The 22,137-nt window shown below is 32.7% G+C and overlaps 1 protein-coding gene across 1 annotated transcript; it reads left to right on the top strand.

The window, feature by feature from the left end:
- Positions 1 to 6,416: 6,416 nt before the first annotated feature.
- On the top strand, positions 6,417 to 17,093 carry LOC106672837 (probable cytochrome P450 CYP44). Its single transcript, XM_014404579.2, has 9 exons — positions 6,417 to 6,574; positions 10,481 to 10,709; positions 10,775 to 10,965; positions 11,025 to 11,220; positions 11,304 to 11,478; positions 12,023 to 12,189; positions 16,432 to 16,510; positions 16,585 to 16,747; positions 16,809 to 17,093. Exons 1-9 carry the CDS (start codon positions 6,493 to 6,495, stop codon positions 16,964 to 16,966), a joined length of 1,440 nt encoding a protein of 479 aa, XP_014260065.1. The 5' UTR covers positions 6,417 to 6,492; the 3' UTR covers positions 16,967 to 17,093.
- The last annotated feature ends 5,044 nt before the right edge of the window (positions 17,094 to 22,137 follow it).

Below are 22,137 nucleotides of genomic sequence, written 5' to 3'. Positions count from 1 at the left end.
ACCTTGTTTTTTTATTCTTATTTGAAATCGCGTTAATATTTAATAATTATTTTCTATTACTGCATTATAATCAAAAATTTTATTTCTAGTCTTAAATTTTTTTATATTTAAAATGAATTATCACATGATAAAAAATAGCACTAATTTTTAATGTAATTAACACTTTTCAAGCATTTGGTATAAGGATTCCAAAGTTAGTTCTTTTTAGCCAAGATCAATTTAAAAAAAAAAAATCATAATTTGAGCCAATGATAATTTTAACATTTGGTATTTTTAGTAATTGTTTCTAAAAAAAGAGTCAAATGTGTGAGTATAAAAGTGCTTCTTGTTTTTATGTCAAAAGACTTCAGCTTGAAAAAAAAAAAACGTACTTTAATATTTCATCGGTTTTTGTATTCATTGTTATTATACAATATAAATGAAAAATATTCATTTAAAAATAAGACCTAACTTCATGTGTAAAACGTTTTACGTAAAAAACGTAAAAAAGTTTAATTTTTTTTTTACTTTGTATTTATTTTGCTGTCTTATAATTCTTTTTTTTAAGATAGTAATCAACTGCAGTGTTTGTTTTATAGCAATCTAATCTCTCTGATCTCTTTTTTAGTAATGCCTAAATTGAATTTGCCACATGCTTTAAAAGTAACCTATTATACATTTGATTTTCAAAATAAATAAAAAAAGTTTAAACTAAAAAACTAACTAAACTTAACTAAAAAAACTTATAACAAAAATATTTAATTAACCATTCAACATCATTGAAAGTTTTAACTAAGATACTATAGTTTTAAAAAAATCCTTTTAGAAACGTTTTAAAATATTTTTTATTTATATATGATTTATTTAAAAAATCGTAAATAAAAGCTAATTACTCTTAAATTGTACACGGTGGCAAATATTGAAAAAACTGAACAAAAGCTGGACCGCTTTTGACCTCATGAAGAAATGCATGATCAGAGGACGATTTAGTCTATTCCATCGGGTATGGATGTGTTTTTGTTCCTCTACCCAGTATTATTCATTAAAGAGACCTGAGACTATTGACCCTTTATCAATAATCCATAAAAAACCGTAACTATATATATCTTTATTTTGAATTTCTGATAAGATAAGGCTTTGTCATCTGAGGTTAAAGATTGGTATATAAAATTCCATATGATTTTTCCTGATTTATTTATTCTTTATGTGATAGCTGTTCAAATTCAGCTAATTTTTATTTTTTTATTTTTTTAAAATAATTTTAGTGCCAAATATTGCATGAGAAAATAGCTCATGTGCCATTTAATTTTTTTTACACGCAGAAAATAAATGTTTATTTATTTGAATTCGTTAGCAATAGTCTGCCTCGTAACAGTTAATGTAAGGGGGTGTTGGTGGCAGCAACAGTTATGGCGTTGACACAGCGCTCATTCATAAAAGTAAAAATAAAAATGACAAATTAAATTTCTTTGACTTGCTCGTCATCGGGTGAGGGGAATGTTGATTGAAATTGTCTGTAACAAAAAGAACAAGCCATTTTGCCAGTTTATAAACTGCACTGTTAATTGTATATATTTTTTAATTTTTATTCCATTTATGTTTAAATGGGTGATAACATTTTATCTTTTAATATGAACAAAACATAAAAATAAAAGAGTAATTTATTATCAGCTTGATATTACACCAAGCTACCTTTTTTTTTTTAAATCGCAATTATTTATTTTGCTTCCACCTCTTTTAAACCTTCGGTACCACCAGAAGTACTTGCTTGTCATCGGGTGAGTGAAAATGTTGATTGAAATTGTCGGTAACCAAAAGAACAAACCATTTTCCAAATTTTAAACGGCACTGTTAATTGTATATACATTTTAATTTTTATTCCATTTATGTTTAAATGAATGATAACATTTTATCTTTTAATTGAACAAAACATAAAAATAATAGAGTAATTTATTGTCAGCTTGATATTACACCAAGCTACCTTTTTTTTTTAAATCGCAATTGGATATTGATCATAAGAAGAAAAAAAAGACAAAGTATCAAAGTTCGATGTCATTTTAAATCTAAGAACAACTTGACACGATCGTCTATTCAAAAGTAGAAGTTCAGGTTCACTGTGTGCAATATATTATTTAAACCCATAACAAATATATACTAGATTTAATCTCTCTCTCGAATGTCTAATTGTATTATTATTTTGGGCACAAGAAACACACTGTATATCTAATGCTGATTACCTTGAGGTATTTCGTTAATACTAATAAATGTGAAATATCTGGTTAAAACGCTGCTCCTGCTTATGTGATTTAATGTGTTCATTAAATATTCTACAATGAAAGTGACCATTAAACTTCATAAAATTTGTAACTTCATAAAACTAGTTAGTTTACTGTCAAAGGGAAATATAAAAAAAATTCAATACCGATAAATCTTTTTTTTTCTCTCTTATAAACTGGCCAACAACCATCAGACTGATGTATTATTCTCTGCTATTTTGTATTAATCATGTTATATATTTTAAGCTTTCCTTAAATTAATTGATATTGTAAAATTGTGGAAATTGAAACAATTATAAAATCAAGCCATGGATGTATTTTTTTTAAACATTTGAGTGTATAGTATGACTTTAAACATAGTAGTGCCACCGTTTTAGTGTTCAGTTTCAAGCGATTTACCGTTTAATTTTTTTTTTTTTTTTTTTTTTTAATAAGCTTACATCAAATTGTTGTATATAATGATACGTTATCCATCACTGTCAATTGTGGAAATACATCGTTCCATATATCGATCAACTTATGATTTTTATGGCCACAAAAAAAAAAAAAAAATCCAACATAGTTGTAAAATAGGTAATAAAGGTTTTGTACTTTTGATATTTTATTGTATAAATGTATACATAACATTTGAAGAAAAGAAAGGAACAAATATTACATTTATCATATTTATTGTGTAGTCTTTTTTTTTAAATATAATATGTACACGAAATATGTAAGATAATTATAAATTATTTTAAATTACAAAATTTGTATCTGCAATGAAACATTACTTATAATCTTAGAATGAATAAGTCATTTTTTTATGTGGATGGGATTGTTTTCTTCCTTTCTTTTGTTTATGATTTTAGGAAGGCGACAAGACCAGAAAGCACAATATTTCTTTACTTGTAATTATATTAAACTTAATAATGTTACAAGTTTTTTATTTTCTAGATCTCAAATGCGACTAACATATGCATTCCTTGTTTATTTGTATTAATTTGTAACAAAACAAAGCTTGCTTTATTGTCAGATTCTTGTGAATCTAGAGCTAACTGATATGTATCATCGGTGTATAATACATACATTGAGTGCCATTATTGTCGTTAGATTTACCTATAAACTAGGTATACATAAACTCAAGGTGCGAACAGACTATGTCGGCTAATCTTTGCTCTTATTCCCATTTGTGTGTGTTTCCTATTAGTAAATTTCAGTAAATTTTCTATTGTAACAAATGTTATTGAAATTATACGAATCCACTTTAATTTTATTCGTACCACTGTAAGTTTATATGTATAAATTGTAGTTGCTACAATAATATAAATTAAAAATTGTTTTCCTTTTATTTATTTATGCCTTGAATACACACAAAAAAATGTACAATAACAGTCATAAACATGCAGAAAATACAAGTAGAAACAGTCAATCCTTTGCATTTTCTTGGGGTTAAAATATTTTAAAATGGAAAATAAACTTTATTCTGAATTCACTAGTTTTCGTGGTCCACTTGACCAATTAATTATCTTTCAATTAATTAAGGTTTTTTTTATAGTTGAGAAAAAAGCCAGTGTCACAAGCAGGATTCGAACCCACAATCTTCGGCTAGAAAGGAGGGAAAATTCAAAAGGTGGGGTTGAGCTGGGAAGTTAGTGTCCGAGTGGATCGAATTCACGATAGCTCAAGTGGTAGAGCAGCGGCGTATCTAGCCGAAGGTCGTGGGTTCGAATCCCACTCGTGACACTGACTTTTTTATCTCAACTAAAAAAAAAACACCTTTATTCTGCATCTTAAATTCCCCTTATTAAGTACGAATAAAACATATTCACAAAGATTCAAGCCTGATAAGGCTATATGGCTTTTCCCCCCATCAAATTAACCCTTTTGTACAGAATTTAACCTATTACTTCTTACAGTCCACTGGCAATTTGAGCTTTTGTGATTTATAATAAATTACCAGTAAGGGCTCGAGGGGCTACTAACTACTAAAAAACTAAGTTATTTCAGTCTCCAATGCAATCAGTTCCTAAATAATTTCTTACTTATTTACTCAGTAAGAGTAGTGGAGTACTTGATATTCCTCCATCACCCTTTACACTACATATTCACACTAATAAATGCATTCACTCTTAACACATGCTAGGGTCTCGAAACCATTCTTATATAAAACAATAATAATATAAAACAATCTTGTCTACTACAAGAAAAGGAACATGTACTCGCTGCTCTGCTCAAACACAATTCTCATATCGGGGTGGCATTTCTACATGCTCTCTATGCAATGCCAAGGAATTGCACCCTTCAACTAGGTGGGGCACATTGATCATCCTTTCTCTACATGTAGGACACATACGCAGGCTTTGGTCCAAAAGCAGGTGTCAGTGTGTCAACAATGAAAATCTTATTCTTAATTCCACTATTTTTCGTGGTCCGCTTGACCAATTAATATCATTCAATTAATTAAGGTTTTTACTTGATAAAAAAAGTCAGTGTCACGAGCAGGATTCGAACGCACGACCTTCGTTTAAATACGCCGCTGCTCTACCACTTGAGCTATCGTGACTTCGATCCACTCGGACACTAACTTCCCATCTCAACCCCACCTTTTGAATTTTACCTCCTTTTTGCCATTTTTATCTCAACTAAAAACCTTAATTAATTGAATGATATTAATTGGTCAAGCGGACTGTTGGTCCGAGAGTATCGAAGTCACGATAGCTCAAGTGGTAGAGCAGCAGCGTATTTAAACGAAGGTCGTGGGTTCGAATCCCACTCGTGACACTGACTTTTTATCTCAACTAAAAACCTTAATTAATTGAACTTATTCTTAATGATCTGGCCTACCGATGCTGCCACTAAACGTTTTTTATCCTGGATCCCGATAGTTAAGTCTGGAGGATGGTTGGGATGTCCCAGCCTTAGCTGCCTTCCCCCTTTTCCTTACCACCGAGACCTATGTGTCCGGGTACCCAGACAACAACCTCCGTTATGCCAAGATGCTCCAGTTCATGGTATTTCTCCAACAAGAGGATCAATGGAAAACCTGTCACGGACAGCAGTAATTGTGCTGAGGGAGTCTATGCAGACTGGTTGAGCAAATTAAAATTTATATAAAATTTAATATCAAAATAAAGAGTTCTTGTTTTATATAACGGTTAAAAAATTTCTTAACAATAGATGGAATATACAGGCTGAATTTTATTTATTATTATTTTTTATTTTATTGGGGCGTTTTTGTGAAAAACTCATATAACACTGAGTCATGTTTTAATTTTTGTCTAGTTTCAAATGAGCCAAAAAATTTTGACAACTTTCCATGATAGCTTTTCATAATTTCATCAATTTGCATTCTTTGGCAGGTCTTTTGAGGCTAATTCAACGGTGCAAACGGTTTTTCAAATTAGAGCAACTGTTTTCATGTTATTCGGAAAAAAACTTTAAAAAAATCTTCATGTATGAACCCATTTATTTATTTATAATTTTATCACCAGTTGATATATCAAGGAACTTAGTTCGTTTTGCACCTGGTCAATTCATCCAGTATTTGGTCTAGTTTTGTGTTTAGAACGTTTTGGGGCCGAAGTGAAGACTGCCTTCGTTTTTGCTAGTTTGTCAGGGTGTTTGTTGCCTTCACTTTCTTCCTGGCAGACCATCTTTGAATTGAAAGTGGTATCTAAAAGTGCTTGGCTTTCTGAGAATATGTGTGCGTTTTAATCCTTTTTTAAGTATTTCTTGTGGATAGAGGCTCTAGAGCTTTCGCTAGATCAATCCCTTTTATTCTTGCCCCCAATACTGTTCTATTTTATATCTATAATAAATCTATTTATTTCAGGGCTTTTATTCATCCAAACTTATTTTTTGGAAGTGTCTGTTAAAATTGACTTAATTTTAAGATTTTGGCTTTCTTTTAGGTCAGGTTTTATTTAATATTTTCCTAAGAGACTTTTGTATGCAACGGTGGCAATCCCAGTGTGAAAAAAGATGAAGATGAGCTGCACAGAAGCTTCAATTAAGAACATTCCTCAATAATTGTTGGTAATCAACCATGAAAATATCAAACATTGGCAAAAAATCTAAAACGTAATAAAGCTTTAAAAAGAATATCGTTCATTATCTACAAGATGTTATCATTAAATAGATATTCAAACGTTGATCTATCCCTCGGGGTTTTTATCAGTTATTGACCGATTAGGTTTTATTGTAGGCAAAAGAAAACAACATTGACATTTAAGAAACATTAGGTTCAAAGAACGGTGAAATGAGTCGTGTTAAACCTTTCAAAATGATCCCTGGGCCGGCATCTTTGCCTATACTCGGGAATCTATGGCTGTATAAATTGGGTAAAGATTTTTTTCTCTTTCTGATCATGACCACAGAATAGTGTACACGATTGCACTTGATATTAGTTAATAATTAAATTTTACACAGATTCACATGTCTTATTATATTCCAGTGAATAAAAAGTACATTTGTTTGAGAACAATGAGCATAAACGATATGAACAATTACTACTAAAATTAAAATTATATAAAAATAAATATTAAAATAAAGAATTCTTCTTTTATAAAATGTTTAAAAAAAACGTCTGCACAAAGACTGGAATAAACATGGTGAGCGTTAAAAAAGTCTACACAAAAACTGGATTAAAATAGTGTGTGTTATCTATTTTTTAAATTTATTTTTATTATTGTGGCACTTTTAGGAAAAACCCTGAGATGCATAAACTTTTAATTTTTGTTTAGTTTCTCACGAATCCAAAATTTATGATCTCACCCTCCATGACAGTTATAGAAATCCAAACTCCATCAATGTACATTCTTTGGCGGGTCAATTGACGCAGAATTCAATGGTGCAAACGGTTTTTAATTTAGAGCAAGTGTTCTCCAGTTATCCAAAAAAACTATACGGAAAAAACAAAATCTTCTTCAACCAAGAACCAATTTATTTATTTATCTTTTTAATTAATAACTGGTAAATTAATTGCTCATGTAATTTGGATAATGAAAAGGATTAAAAATAAATAAATAAAAACTCAGCCTGTATATTCTTTAGTTAGTTTTATTTTTATTTATTTATTTATTTTTTTAAATATATTGCAACAGCAGAGGTCATTTCAATCCTCGGGGTGTCGATTTGGAATCCAGTTTTTTAAGTCCATTATATAAAAGAATAAATTTTTTTTTAATGTTTAAATTACAAATTACAAATTAATTCCCAATTTTTCGTGGTCCGCTTGACCAATTAATATCATTCAATTAATTAAGGTTTTAAGTTGAGATAAAAAAGTCAGTGTCACGAGCGGGATTCGAACCCACGACCTTCGGCTTGATACGCTGCTACTCTACTCAATAGCTCAAATGGTAGAGCAGCGGCGTATCAAGCCGAAGGTCGTGGGTTTGAATCCCGCTCGTGACACTGACTATTTTATCTCAACTTAAAACCTTAATTAATTGAATTATAAATTAATATTTATTTATTTATTACATCTGTCTTATGCTTTAATGGCGAGAGGGAGTTGGACTTTTACAGTGATGTGTGTATAATATTAGAATTTACAATATTTAATCTTATATTGTGAAAATAGTAGTTTTAGAATATAATAAATTACAATATTAACAATAATTTTAATTAATTATACTTAATCTAAGGTCTTGGTTGACAAGAAAAAAGCAAATGTCATGAGCAAGCTTTTTCATCTCAACCAAGACCTTAGATTAAAGAAATTAAAAATAATTAATATAGTCAATTATGACTGCTAAATACATATATTAACAATAATGGGTGTATTTATAACTATAATGATAACCAAAATACTAATTGTAGTGATGATAACAAAAGAAATAATTAGAACTAATCATTTTAATAACAATAATTAATAGTAATAACGCAGTTAAAAATATGATAAAAGAAAGATGGCAGCGTCAGTGGGCGGGGTCGTCGGAGAGGCTCTTGCGAGTCAAGAGGACGACCGGTAGATGGCCCTCAGAGAATCTGAACAGGAGACGAGGGATCGCCAAAGCCTGCGCAGGTGCCCTTTATGCAGAGAAAGGTTGCTCGATGTGTCCCACATAATAGAGGCGTGTCATGCCTTGGCTCCATACAGAGAGCGTGTAGGCATGCCGCCGGATTTAAGAAGAGTCCTCGAGCACGGTAGCGAGTTTCAGAGTCCCCTGTTTCGCTTTTTAGGGGAAATTGGTTTTTTTTTATTGTATATAGTATGTCTTATGTGTTGTGTGTCTATATGTTTTGTCTGTGTGCATGTATTTATTAGCATGAATGGCGAGGGGTGAGGGTGAATATAACGTCATCATCGCCCCTCGAACGATAAAAGCGAGTGAGTGTGTGTTCGGGGTCGATGGCGGAATATTTATAAAAGTACCCCATTGACCCCAATCTAGTTTAGTTTAAGTGTAGGTCGGTGGAGGAATATCAAGTACTCCACCGACCAAACGGAATGAGCATACTGTATGGATGTATTTAAGTGTATAAATGTATTTATTTGTATGAACGTGTATAGAATATAGATTTAGTGGGGGCTGAAATGACCTAGATGTCGGAAGCCCCAGCAAAAAAAAAAAAAATAGTAATAACACTTGTTGAAATTTAGTGGAATAAACTAAAGTAATGAATAATTGCTCTGACTAATTGGTAATGGAAGCACACATAAAATTAAAATATTAATATTCACTATAATATTGTACAAATTAACAATTTTTATACAATAAAGATTTGTATGTATAACCTTACACGTGTATAAAATAAATGTATGTTAAAGTAATGTGATATTTACAACGGAGATGGCTGGTTTGAAATCAATAATTTAATAGTATACTTTACAAATTCATTGGTTTTCCATTAGCAGAGTTCTTTTATATTTTAAGTTAAGAGCTTTAGAACAGTATTTAGAAAGATTCAGTTTAGTTATTCAGAAGGCCAAATGTCAAATAAATTGTGTATATTTGGTGTTGCTGAGAGGTCGGGAAGATGGATCTTAAGGTGTTAAACATAGGGCATTCAAGCAGGAAGTGGTTTTTTTTTTTACCTTGAATTAGTGTACATCTAGCCATCTATATTCATTGCTTGATGCTACCGGCCCCCGGAAGGCGGCCCCCCGCCGAGCAGGAAGTCGCAATGCATCATATTGCAAGCCAAAACATGCAACACATTTTGTGACAAGATTAAATTGATTTTTTTTTTCTATTAAAGTTGCAAGGATTGCTTATTACTGACTAATCTTAATTGGCAGATTAGATGAAGTTTTTTTGTACTTTGAGTTTATTAACGCTTCAATGTCAGCAGATATACTATGGTTTTTAAATTTTTCAGTTAATTTTTTTTAATTTTTGGACATTGCGTTTGCCAACTTGTTGGGTATTTCGTGACTGCAAAACCGATTTTTTGGTCTGTTCAATTCTTGGAAATCGAAAAATCCTGAATAAACATCTGCAGTGATCAAATGTTCTTTTCGGTTCCAGTTGAACAAGACACATCCAATTATTTTGCAGGTATTTGGTATGTCAATAACTTTGAGTTTTTCTTTTTGAATGGATATACCAGTGGGACAACCCAACACAAAACTCTTGATATCTGTGGATATGTTAGACCAAAATAAATTTTCTCTACCCACTTTTAGGGATGCTTCTGTACCTTTATGACCACGATGAATTTTGTGAAGAATTATGGGTACTATTTTGTTTGGTACTACTATTTGGTTTCCTTTTACTATTATTCTTGGCTAATTGGCTAATTCTTCTCTGAAACTATAATAATTCTTCAACACTTCACAGAGAGATGTTTTGGTAAACAGCCATCTATCTATTATATATTTTTTGTAATTGCCCCATCACTGCATTATAATTAATAACATTTTTTATTTCTTCACATCTAAATTTTTAAAAATGGTATATTTATGTGTACTAAAATACCTAGCGGCTCATGTTTTTCTTCCTTATTGACGTAATCACTACTTATCCTAATTGACTATACACAATTCTGTGCCTTTTTTGTACGCTAGAATAGGATTATACGGCATAATTTCAAAAAGGGTTCTTTGTAGTGCTGGTGAGCTGTTGAGTGGTTTTTGAATATTATAGCCATTATATCAATAGCTTCTCCATGGGTTTGTGGTCCCTCTCAACAATCAAATTCGGGTCGCCGCAAATATAAACACAAAATTCTCATTTTAAACAACCCAGAAATCTTGAATCTATTCTTTTAAAATTAAAACATCCATTATTTTTGGACAGGTTATGAAGACCCGATATTTTTTCATCAGACAATAGATAATCTGTACAAGCGATATGGTCCGCTTGTCAAACAGAATTTGGGGAATAAAACTATAATACATGCTTTTTCCCCCGAAGATGCTAAAACTATTTATAAAAGTGAGGGGAAAATGCCTTACATCATGCCCTTGCAAGATACAATATTGTTATTTAGAAAAAATGAAAATTTGACATTAGGCTTGGGAAACAGGTACATTACAGTTTGAATTTTTGAAACTTTTTGTAGATCTTGTAATATATTTTTTTAAATTTTAGTAACGGTGATGAGTGGTACAGGCTGAGAAATTCTCTCAGACATTTGTTACTGACTCCAAAAGGAATTCAACATTTTACCAAAGGCACTGATTCAGTGACAAGTGAATTTGTCCATCATCTCAAGCGTAAAAGGAAAGAAAATGGATGTATACCAGAGCTAAAAACAGAATTAGCGAAATGGTCACTTGAAAGTAATGACATTTTGTCAAAAAGAATAGAAATTTATGATTAATTTTTTTTTAAATTTAAGCTGCTGGTTTGATGTGTTTTGGCTCTAGGAAAGGCTATATGAGTGAAGCGAAAAGGCAAAAAACTGAAAGTTTATTAAAGGCGAATAAGTCTGTCTTTTATCTCTCGACAATTTTAAAATTCTCTTTGCCATTTTATGAATACTGTTACTCTCCTGTGTGGAATCAACTTCAAAAATCAGAAACAGAAATATTGAAGTATGAAAATATTCCTCATTAGCAGTTGATGATGTTTCTCGTCCAAGAAATATTCTCGTTTTACTCATTATACATTTCTTTAGTGCGTCAGTTAACAATACAAAAGAAGCCTTGCAAGAAATAGAAGAATTGAAGGATGATGTGGATCTTTTGAACGAACGTTACAACCTGTTGTTGAATTTAATGCAAAAAGAAGAAATTGCGGAAAAGGACATATACATCCTAACCCAATCTTTGTTCACTGATAGCTTAACTACGGTAATGTTTTTATTATTCATAATTTGCAAAAAAAATTTAAATGTTTCAATGGCAAGCTGGAATATCAATCAACCCTCCTGGTTGGAAAATTTTAGATTTATTTACCTCGTATTTGTAAATGTTATCTTTATCTTTGATGTTTAACCGTTCCTAAAACAATTGAAATGCCCTTAGTCAATTAAAATAAACATTCATACTATTGAGAATATAACCTAATCTAAGTTTGGCGGGACTGCTGGGACCCCATCCCTACAACTATGCTAAAATTATGTTATTTACAACCTATAGTTGGGAGGGTGGCAAGGAGTTTTCCAACTTTCATTCATGCCAATAAATGCATTCATACAGAGTAAAAATCGGGCATTCATTTCCTAAGTTAACCTAGTAAAAGCGTAGTAAGTAAACCTGGTGTGGCCTACCTGCCGGCGAGTCAATATGATTCTTTATTTTTTCCCATTTCCCTACATAGCCCATGATTTAACCGATGATTTGTTCTTTACTTTGCACTTCACGGCCTATTTACTTATCAAAATCATTATTGCAGACTGTACCCGCGTTGATTTATAACATGTACTGTTTGGCGCTAAACCCAGATAAACAAGAAAAGGCATACAAGGAAATATCCAGGCTTATAAAACCAGGCGAACCTATAACAAATGAAATAATAAATGAACTATCGTACATAAAAGCTGTCATAAAAGAGACTTTCAGGTAACCCAATATTATCTCTAAATTAATATTATAACATAGAACTGAATTAATTTGTACATGTAGATGTAATGGACTGCTATTTAAGCCCAACGGCATCGTTCCTTTATCCTCAAATCTTCATCTTGCCAAGATTTTCAGGTTTGAGAGGGCTATTCACCCCCTCTAATCTTCCCAGTTAATGCATGTGTGCATGTATCCCCCAAGGTAGTGTCTTAGGTCCTGTATTCTATTCAGTTTACATCCTTGATATCCTCCAACTCTTATATATAAATTTACGGATAATATATCAATCATTTCCCCACATTCTGGTCCTGATGTCTTACTGAACACTTCAAGTACCCCCAAGTATACAACCACCTTGGAAAGAGAAGATCCCTGTGAACATCCTTCTCCCATACGATGGTACTGCATAATACCTTGAACTATTTTAGGAAAAACAAGGGACCCTCACACTAAAATACATACTACTCGCCAAACTATATGATTGTTGGTCTAAACTATCATTGACTAAAAAACATACAATAAATATAGACTATATAGACTTAGAACCCGATGTCACAACTGGAAACCTGCAAACCTTGAGCAGTGCTTCAAGCGATGGAAAATACAATGAACATACAAAAATGTGAACATTTTCAAGCTTCAAATAATAACCACTGGTCCCATCGAGTACAAAAACCCTCTCCATCTAGCTAATGTAAGCGAAGTAATTCCTGTCGTACAGAAGGGTTTAACGTCCAACTACAGGTTGGGTGTCGCGGACAAAAGTAATTTTACAATACATTTTTCATACTATTCTAAATTAAAAATGTGTGCCTAGATTCGAACCCAGGACTGCTAGCATGGCAAATACGAGATTGACGCCCTAACCACTCGGCCACCCTTGTCCCCAATAATAACCAACTAATATAGTACACTACCTTGGGCTGTTGACAAACAATTAAATAGTCATTTCAGACTTCTTAAAAGACTGCTGGCTTATCTATAACACCATTCCACCCTACGACAGTATGTCACCTTGGGCTATTTCTGTACGAGTGACCAACATGGAATCCACAATACTACTCAGACTACTTGACTGTCATTAATTAAATAAACTCAGAGTGAAAACTTCTTAAAAAAAAGAAATCTATTTATAAAAAGAGATATAGAGTCCGGCGTTGACAGTACAATAATGTTCTGGGTGGGGATGTTAGTATCTCGTGTACACCATCACTTCCTGTAACTTTGACATAAATCCATTATGGACATAAGGACTAGAACTGTTTTAACTAAACACTCCAATATCGTAGAAGAACCAACAATTTAAGATCCTCCCAAAAAATAGTTGATCCTTTCTACTCATCCAACAGGCGTTTTCTGTATGAGCCCAAAACATGGGCAATCAAACTCATTAGGGAAGTACACTTCGGTCTTTCAAGCAGAAATACATGCCAATCAATGCTTGTGCCCTGGAAAATCTTAAAAGAGGTTACACTGACAAAAAATCCTCATAAGATCAGATAGCCAAGCAGCCACTAAAGCATTAGTATGTAAAAGAATCACATCAAAATTAGTCAGTGAATGCATCCAAAATCTCCAAAACCTGGGGAAACACAACAACCTTGGGTGCCAGGACACAGAGGAATTTTGGGTAACGAGAAAGCAGACAGACTGGCCAGAGGAGGATCAGCAATACATACATAGGCCCCGAACCTATTCTTGGGATAACAAGAACAAATATAGAATCCTCCATCGCAGAATGGATCCAAGCAAAACAAAAGGAGAAGTGGATAAACTCTAGCGGTGCTAGCCATAGTAAACTTATGATGAAACAACCCTCACCGAGGCAAAAGCACTGCTGCAATTGGAGAGGGCCAAACTCAGAGGAGTGATAGGACTACTAGCCACTGGCATCTGAGAAAACATCTACACATCATCGTAGTAAATGATCCCATTCGCAGATTATGTAATGAGGAGGAGGAAACAGCCACTCATATCATCTTCGAATGCAAAGCAACAGCTTAATGGAGGTTTAACGGAAAAATCTTAGGGAATCAAATTGTAGCAGCGACAGTCAATGACCTGATACTTCTAAGAAGAAGGATTGAGTCTATTGACTGAACTAAGGAATTAGGAAGGTACCATAAGCCAAAAGGCTGCAGTGCCTGGGGAGTGCAAACCCCGCTTCCTAGTATCCTTTTCTACCATACCATACTCATCCAATCTTAAAGCGGCCAATAATATTGATTGTGTAAGGTGAAAAAAGAGTATTGACATTCGATATTGAAGCGATATTGATGAAATCTAGATTTTCTGATCTCGGGGCATCAATATTTAAAATTGGAGGGTATATTGTCAATATTACTGAGCATCTAGGGTCAATAATATTGCCAATACTCAGTTATTGTCGAGCTTTCATAGGAATGGAAGTGCTTTGTGCGGAGTATTCAGACAATGTCTGAAGACAGTGAAGCAGTAAATGGGTGGAAAAATAATGTATGTGATGAGGGGACTGAGCGCCTGGATGACGAAGCCCTTTGAGCCTTTATTGAGCAATTTGAACAGTCTCCAGTACTGCGGAATTGTGCAAACCGTAAATACAGTAATTAAAACAGCTAGGACGGCTGCGCTTGACCACCTCATCCCTTTTTTAATGAGAATAAAAAGCTAGGGGCCAAAAGAGAAGATGTAATAAGGAAGGAAATGAAAGAACTAAAGAGAGTGCTACATCAAAGAGTCTGGAAAAATCACAGAAGAGGTGTAAACACCAACTGCATGGACATTCTACGCTGTCATTTCTTGAAAGATTTGAAAAGTCGGTTAAGCAGCAGCCAAGTGAAGCAGAAGCAGAGGGTAAGTCATGTTTTCGTTTTAATTTACCTACATTTTTCTGTATACCTAAACCTAAGTTGTTCTTATCTTTTACCTATATTTTGATATCTAGGATTTCCAAGACTAATTAAGAATTTTCCAAAACGAATTGTGCAAATTAATTGGTTGAAAAACTGTTATTTTCATTTAAAAAAATGCTAATTTGGTTGAAAAAATTCCTAATTTTTCCTTTTATCTTTTCTTTGTGCAGTAAATATTGTACCACTTATGTTATTTGATTATGACATCAGGTGTACGTTTAGGTACATTGTAATTTTAGAAAAAGTGTAATAAAAAGTCAACTGTTAAAATTCCTCAAAATAAAAAAAAAGCTAGAATGCATGGAATGATTACTAAACAAAATGAATTTCTACAAAAGGAATGTTCATATTTAGAAAACTCAACAAACCCTGACAGCAAAATACAACTATCGCAAAAGCTTGGGGAGAAAAACTGCTCACTTTGGATGCCAAGCAGAGACAGTTTGCTGAGAAATCAATAAATGACCCGCTTTTTAAGCAAGCTGGGGCACTTTCCATCGCAACTCCGTAAAAATAAATGAAGTATGCCAACGTACAAGCCCTCTAAGTACCACACAACCGGGAACAAGTTGTGGCAGCATTTCATCCTTCTCCACATTTAATTACTCTTCTCCTACTCACAGTGGTAACCCATCACAACCGTTCATCCGTGATAACCCACCACAACTAATTAACAACCAACATCAGCAGCGACTTTTTTCAACACCTTCACAGATTTAGACTGATATACTTAGGTAAGTAGGAAGGTATCTGGAAAATATATTTAAAACCGTTACTTTCATGTAGTTTCATAGGACATGAACAAAAGTTTCACACGTTTCAATTTTTTCACTGATAGTTGCAGACATGATGACAGAGAACTTCAAATCTTTAAAATGTCTTCCTGCAGCTAAGTACCTCAGGGTTAAGGCTAAACTCTCATTAACAGGGATGCATTCCCTTATGTTTGTGTTCTGCCTTCTCAAGAGTGGTTCCACCAACTGTAATAATTTTATGAATGTCCCTTCTTTCATTCTGAAGTTATTGTGAAAATCTTCCAGATCTGTCAATCTGATTCTCCTCAGCAGCCTCATATGAGAATATTCTTCATGTTTCTTCAACCACTCTTTCATCCATCGATTTTGCGTTGAACTCGACGAATAATTCTGATAGCCATAATTATGGCTACACAAACTTTTTTTCGATTGTTCATGTTTTCAAAACACACCATGCCACGAAAATTCACTTCCAATTTCACTTGTCCGAATGGTGGAAACAGTTTCATGTATAATAACACATTTACTTATTATAATTTTATTAAAGTTGTTATAAAAAAATTATCATCATGATCTGATGATTAAATTTCCAGATTTTACCCGGTTGGTACTGAGATTTCACGAATTTTAAAATCAGATGTCATTCTTTCAGGATATGAAGTACCAAAAGAGGTAAACAAAACATAAAACTTATGTTTAATCGCTTTAAAAACCTTTGCAAGCTTTGATCCAAAATTATTGTTTAGACGCATGTGAATATCAACATGAACAGTAATTTTTTTAAAGAGGAATATTTCAAACAGCCGAAATCATTTCTGCCAGAAAGGTGGCTGCGCTCGAATGATTTCAGTTCTCAAACTGATCCTTTTGTACTGACTCCTTTTGGTCACGGAGCAAGAACCTGCCTGGGTAATGTTAGATTGTACAATATAAGTTAACCCAATTTTAATTTAATACATCTGTATTTTAGGAAGAAGATTTGCGGAACAAAACCTCTACATCGCTTTAGCGCATTTACTATCAAACTTCAAATTTTACTTGGAACCATCAGATTCATCGATGATCCAAATTTTCAATATCTTATTGTTTCCATCAAAATATCTAAATATCCGTTTTCAGTTAAGGTGAAATAAAGATTAATGCAATAAAGCACTAGTTAAATAAAATCAATTTTTAATTTTATAAAAATTACAATAATAAAATTGTTTTTTATTATCTTTTAAAATGTGTATATGAATCTCAAAATAAGGGTAATAATGTTTACATGTGATTTAATAAAAGTAAAGAAATAAAAACAGAATGTTTATTAAACTTAATACCCAATAAAGTTTTCTTCCTTTCTATAAGGCCACACTGATGTGATTCTGAATGCAATAAAAAACGATGTTTTCTTATATTTTGACCTCAACAGTTAATCTTATGATTCTTCCTTCTTGAAGGTGGGTTAATAGGCCATCTCAAAAACCCACAACCAGTTTTTATCCACAACGTTTCGGATTTATTTTAATCCTTCCTCGGGTGAGTTAACGCAATGGTTAAAAAAAGTTAAAAAAATCTAAATTGTTATAAAATATTAATGACTGACGACCACTTTTTTTAACCAATGCGTTAACTCATCTGAGGAAGGATTAAAATAAATCCGAAACGTTGTGGATAAAAACTGGTTGTGGTTTTTTGAGATGACCTATTATCCCATCTTCAAGAAGGAAGAATCATAAGTGCAATACAAAAGTCAACAAATAAAATACTGTGCCAACTTATCCCTTCCTGAATCGCTTGTTTAAGCTCTTTTATGCTTTGATATTGTCCATTGAAAAAAAAAAAAAAAAAAAAATTGCTTGAGGATGGCACTTTCCTCCACTTTTCTTTGAGCGAGAATCAAACAAGATGAAAATCGTAATAAACCTGATTGACTGGTGCTCACTGGAATAAATCACAAAAAAAATTCTTCATAATTGTGCTAAGAAGTCTTAAAACCTAACAGCCAGAGTTTTTTATTATTATTATTTTTTTAACTAAACCAATTTATTTTTATTCAGGCAACGCCCCTCGTTCTTCTTCAGAGTTCACTATTTTGCTAAATTGAATTGGGTGTTCAAGCCAAAGGTTGTGTGCCTTGCATACAAAAATAATAAATTGGTGTGTTTAGGAGTCGGCTACTTTGAGGCCCTGAAGATGATCTCAATAAAGAGCGAAATGTTGGCACGATAAAGAAAATGTTTTTTAAAACCCCCCCTTACACCAGACAGCATCTCACAATCTCTAAATAATCTAGTTGTTGTTGTTAAAGGCCAAGTTTTTGCTCTTGTACAAAGTTTTATAGATTATGCCCGTCTAGTCCCTTAACATGCTTATATTTTTTATAACTTCAATAAAATTCGAAAACTTTTCATTAAGCATACAGTTCATTTCAGTGGGATGGTGATTATTATTGCTATTCATTTGACTACTGGCTTTCTTTACCTGATACCTCCTGAATCTAGGATGAAACTGTTCGCAGTTATCTTTATTTCGAAACTATTCCATAATCACATTGATTGTCCAAAATTACTAGGTTTAATTTCATATCACATAACTAATAATAGAACACAAACAAAAGCAAGTCTAGTTCCCTTCCATAGAACAACTTATGGAATGAGGACTTCTTTATTTGTTGTCAGTAATAAATTCATTTAATGTTTCCATTCATATTCATAATTTCCGAAGTATTAGGATTCCGAAGAGCTAGGTATTTGTATTCTAAAAAAATAAGTTAATATTTTTCAATTAGTTAAGGTGTTCAGTTGAGATAAAAAAGTCAATGGCACGAGCGGGATTCGAACCCATGATCTTCGGCTTGATACGCCGCTGCTCTACCACTTGAGCTATCGTGACCTCGATCCACTCAGACACTAACTTCCCATCACAAACCCATCTTTTGAGTTTTCCTTCCTGTTGAGATGGGAAGTTAGTGTCCGAGTAGATCGAGGTCACGATAGCTCAAGTGGTAGAGCAGCGGCGTATCAAGCCGAAGATCGTGGGTTCGAATCCCGCTCGTGCCATTGACTTTTTTATCTCAACTGAAAACCTTAATTAATTGGTCAAGCGGACCATGAAATTAGTGAATTGAATAATGAATGTAATGAATAATGATAATAAGTTAATATTTTTTATTTATAATGCATTGTTTTCTATGTTTTATTTATAATTATGAGTTGATATGTTTATATTTATATTATATCGTTTTGTGTTACTAGTTGGGCATTTGCTTGTTATTGTATTCCACCAACATTCTAGATTTAAAATATTTTTACCACCAAATTAAGTTAAAATTAATATAAAAAAATAAAATTTGAATTATGTTAATGTTTAATTGCTAATTTGTCATGTACAGGAATATCCAAATAGTGATTTTATCTTGGGGTTATTTTTATTTTGGATATATTTCGAGAGAAGAAACCATATTCACAACGTAAGATACAGATGCCAATAGAGGCCGGAAAATACTTTGCCTTGATATTTCAATGTTTTGTCTTTGTTTTTTAATATAATTAACTAAATAAAGTTGAAATATATCTTGTTAATTAACTACCAGTAAGTATTATTTCTTGGAAATAATAGTAAATTTTGGATTTAGGGTGGAACAAAAAGATAATTACACTTTTTATTGAATATGATAAGCAAGACAAATATTTATTACATCTAATAGCCAGTCAAGGCCTCCCTTTCTACATGGCCACAAATTGTAAATAGATGGCAGAATTCCAGGGTGTTCTTTCCAATATATGGTCCAGTAATAGCATGAGGTTTTCGGAGCGAACACTGACAACAGAGAGGTTTCCTATGTACAAGAAGTTCGACCGAATTCTTGAGTGTTCTGCTTGACGAATGAGAAACATGGAAGAATACTAATACGAAGTATCTCCCCCGTTTCTTCAAACTCTGAGGTGAACTTCTGTTCCATAACTGTACCCCCTTGATACAGCTGCCAGAGGGATACAGAAATGTGTTCTCTGTGCAGTACAAGGGAAAAGAAACTATCGTGCACTTTTTAGTTAATTGTGCCTGGTTTTACTGCTGGGAAATGGTACAAGAGTTTCATTTTTGATTTATTAGAATAAATTTTTGCTTAATTAATTGTATATAAATTTATTTTGTCCTGTGTTCACCAGATTCTTTTTTTTTTCTTTCTGATTATATTATAAAATACAGAGAATATTATTATATTTTATTGGCTATTTCATTATTTTTTATCAATATTTCTTTAGTAAACTAGACTCCAAGCAGATAGTATTCCATTGCTGGAAATACTTCTGTTTTTTAAAATGGTACGTTTTTTCTTGTTATGTACATTATTTGTTAAATAAAGTATTATTATTTATTTTATTTTATTCTTTTACGAGCGTTCACAACAGCAGAGGTCATATAAACCCTCACGGTGGTGGTGTTTTTGAAAAAAAACAACAACAAACATTTGTAAGTATGTCGGGTTCGAATGCAGGGCCACTGGATTCGAACCCGGGACCTTTACCTTACAGAGATGAGCGCCGCATCAACGCCTAAACCGTTGCAACCATAATCATGTATTTTATTAAGAGTTTATTTTATTAATACGGCTTTGGAGAAATTTGTCATACCTGATTAATTTTATTTTATTGATTTATTTATGATTTTAAATTAAGATATTTTTGTTCAATAAAGTTTTTAATAAGTTACTTCATTTTTGTTTTCTGTCTTTAAACTTGCATGCTGGTGGAGATCACATTAGGGTAATAAAATTTTATTTTGAGAAGACTTATTTTATGTTTCATTTTGGGTTTTGAAGGCCATTTCATAGGGCGACTGACATAAGGGCATCACATAAATATGTAATTTGGTCATTTCCTTTCATCCTGATCTGCCTGATGGTGAAATCAAGGTCAAAGATGACAAGTAAGGATCAAATTATATGTTCATCACTGAGCATGTTTATGAATTTGTATTTGGTTTCATTTATAAACAATCACAAAGCGTTCTACCTTTTTTACCCAAAACAAATCCCAAATTCTTACATCCTAAAATTGATCAATAATCTTTTTTTCATTTAGTACAATGTAGCTTAATAAGCCCTTTTAAAAGACAGACGAGTATGCAGTTTGATTCCCTACACGAGTTGACACCTCAGAAACATATAAAGCTCAATTTTTAATTTTTTAAACTATACTTTGCTGATTGCTCATTAGATGTTACAAATTTTGGGTATCCCATGTGCACTCTCCTATATTGGAAAAATAATAGAGACCCAGCACTGAAGATGATAAAAAGCAGTAATGCTGTTCATCCTGAATTGCCTATTTTAGCTGTATTAGTGAACATATATGACATATATGTATGGACTGTTCCTGGAGATTGTACATTTTACTTTGTTTATATGGGGTATCAAAATAATGCCATAAATGTTTGAGTCAGGTTTTATTATAGGGTTAGGGGCTATAAACATTTTAGAATTCAGCCCATCGACATTGTAGAGGTGTGGTGTGGCAAATTCGACTAAACGAACCTAACAAAAACCATAATCCATTACGTTTAGTGGTCTAATTGACAAATTACTTCTTTCAATTAATTATTCTTTTTATGTAAGGTCTCGGTTGAGATGAAAAAATTCGTGTCACGAGCGGGATTCGAACCCACGACCTTCGGCTCAATATGCCGCTGCTCTAACCACTTGAGTCATGATGAGCCGAAGGTCGTGGGTTCGAATCCCGCTCGTGACACGAACTTTTTCATCTCAACCGAGACCTTACATAAAAAGAATATATGATGTTTGTTAATCAACCTGCAGATAATCTATAGGGTTCCAATCTTTGTAGAGGTCATTAGACGGGGGAAAACAAGACTAAATGCTGGGTTCACCGAGGTTTCGGCACTTTATAATGCCATCATCTGGGCCTATTTTATTAAGAATTCAAATAAATAAAAAGTAACATGCAAAGTACGTATACCATTTAATTACATTAATTGTATATTACTTTTTATTTATTTGAATTCGTAATAAAATAGGCACTATAAGAGGCAGATGATGGCACTTTAAAGTGCCGAAAGCTCGGTAAACCCATTAAAAAAAACCATATTTTTTTCCAAAAAACGCAATCTTCTGTAATTCAAAAATCTTCTGTATGTCGGTAAAGGAAAAAATAATCCGGATTACCAAAATTATTATTATTTTTAAATATAAGAATGGCAAATCATCAAAAGAGAAAAAGGGAAAATTAAAGATCACGAATGAACCGGTGACCGATCCGAGCAGTTCATCGTCGTGACTCGTTCATTTAAGTTGAATC

This window comes from Cimex lectularius, unplaced genomic scaffold (genome assembly GCF_000648675.2).
Source record: "Cimex lectularius strain Harlan isolate CLEC.00 unplaced genomic scaffold, Clec_2.1 scaffold313, whole genome shotgun sequence".
NCBI lineage: Eukaryota > Metazoa > Arthropoda > Insecta > Hemiptera > Cimicidae > Cimex > Cimex lectularius.
This window is presented reverse-complemented; position numbering and strand designations above follow the sequence as displayed.

Excerpts from the sequence above, each read along its gene's own strand:
- LOC106672837 (XM_014404579.2), top strand. The coding sequence starts at position 6,493 with ATGAGTCGTGTTAAACCTTTCAAAATGATCCCTGGGCCGGCATCTTTG. Across the intron at positions 10,966-11,024 it reads AGCGAAATGGTCACTTGAAA|CTGCTGGTTTGATGTGTTTT; the intron begins GTAATGACATTT and ends TTTAAATTTAAG. Across the intron at positions 16,748-16,808 it reads CGGAGCAAGAACCTGCCTGG|GAAGAAGATTTGCGGAACAA; the intron begins GTAATGTTAGAT and ends TCTGTATTTTAG.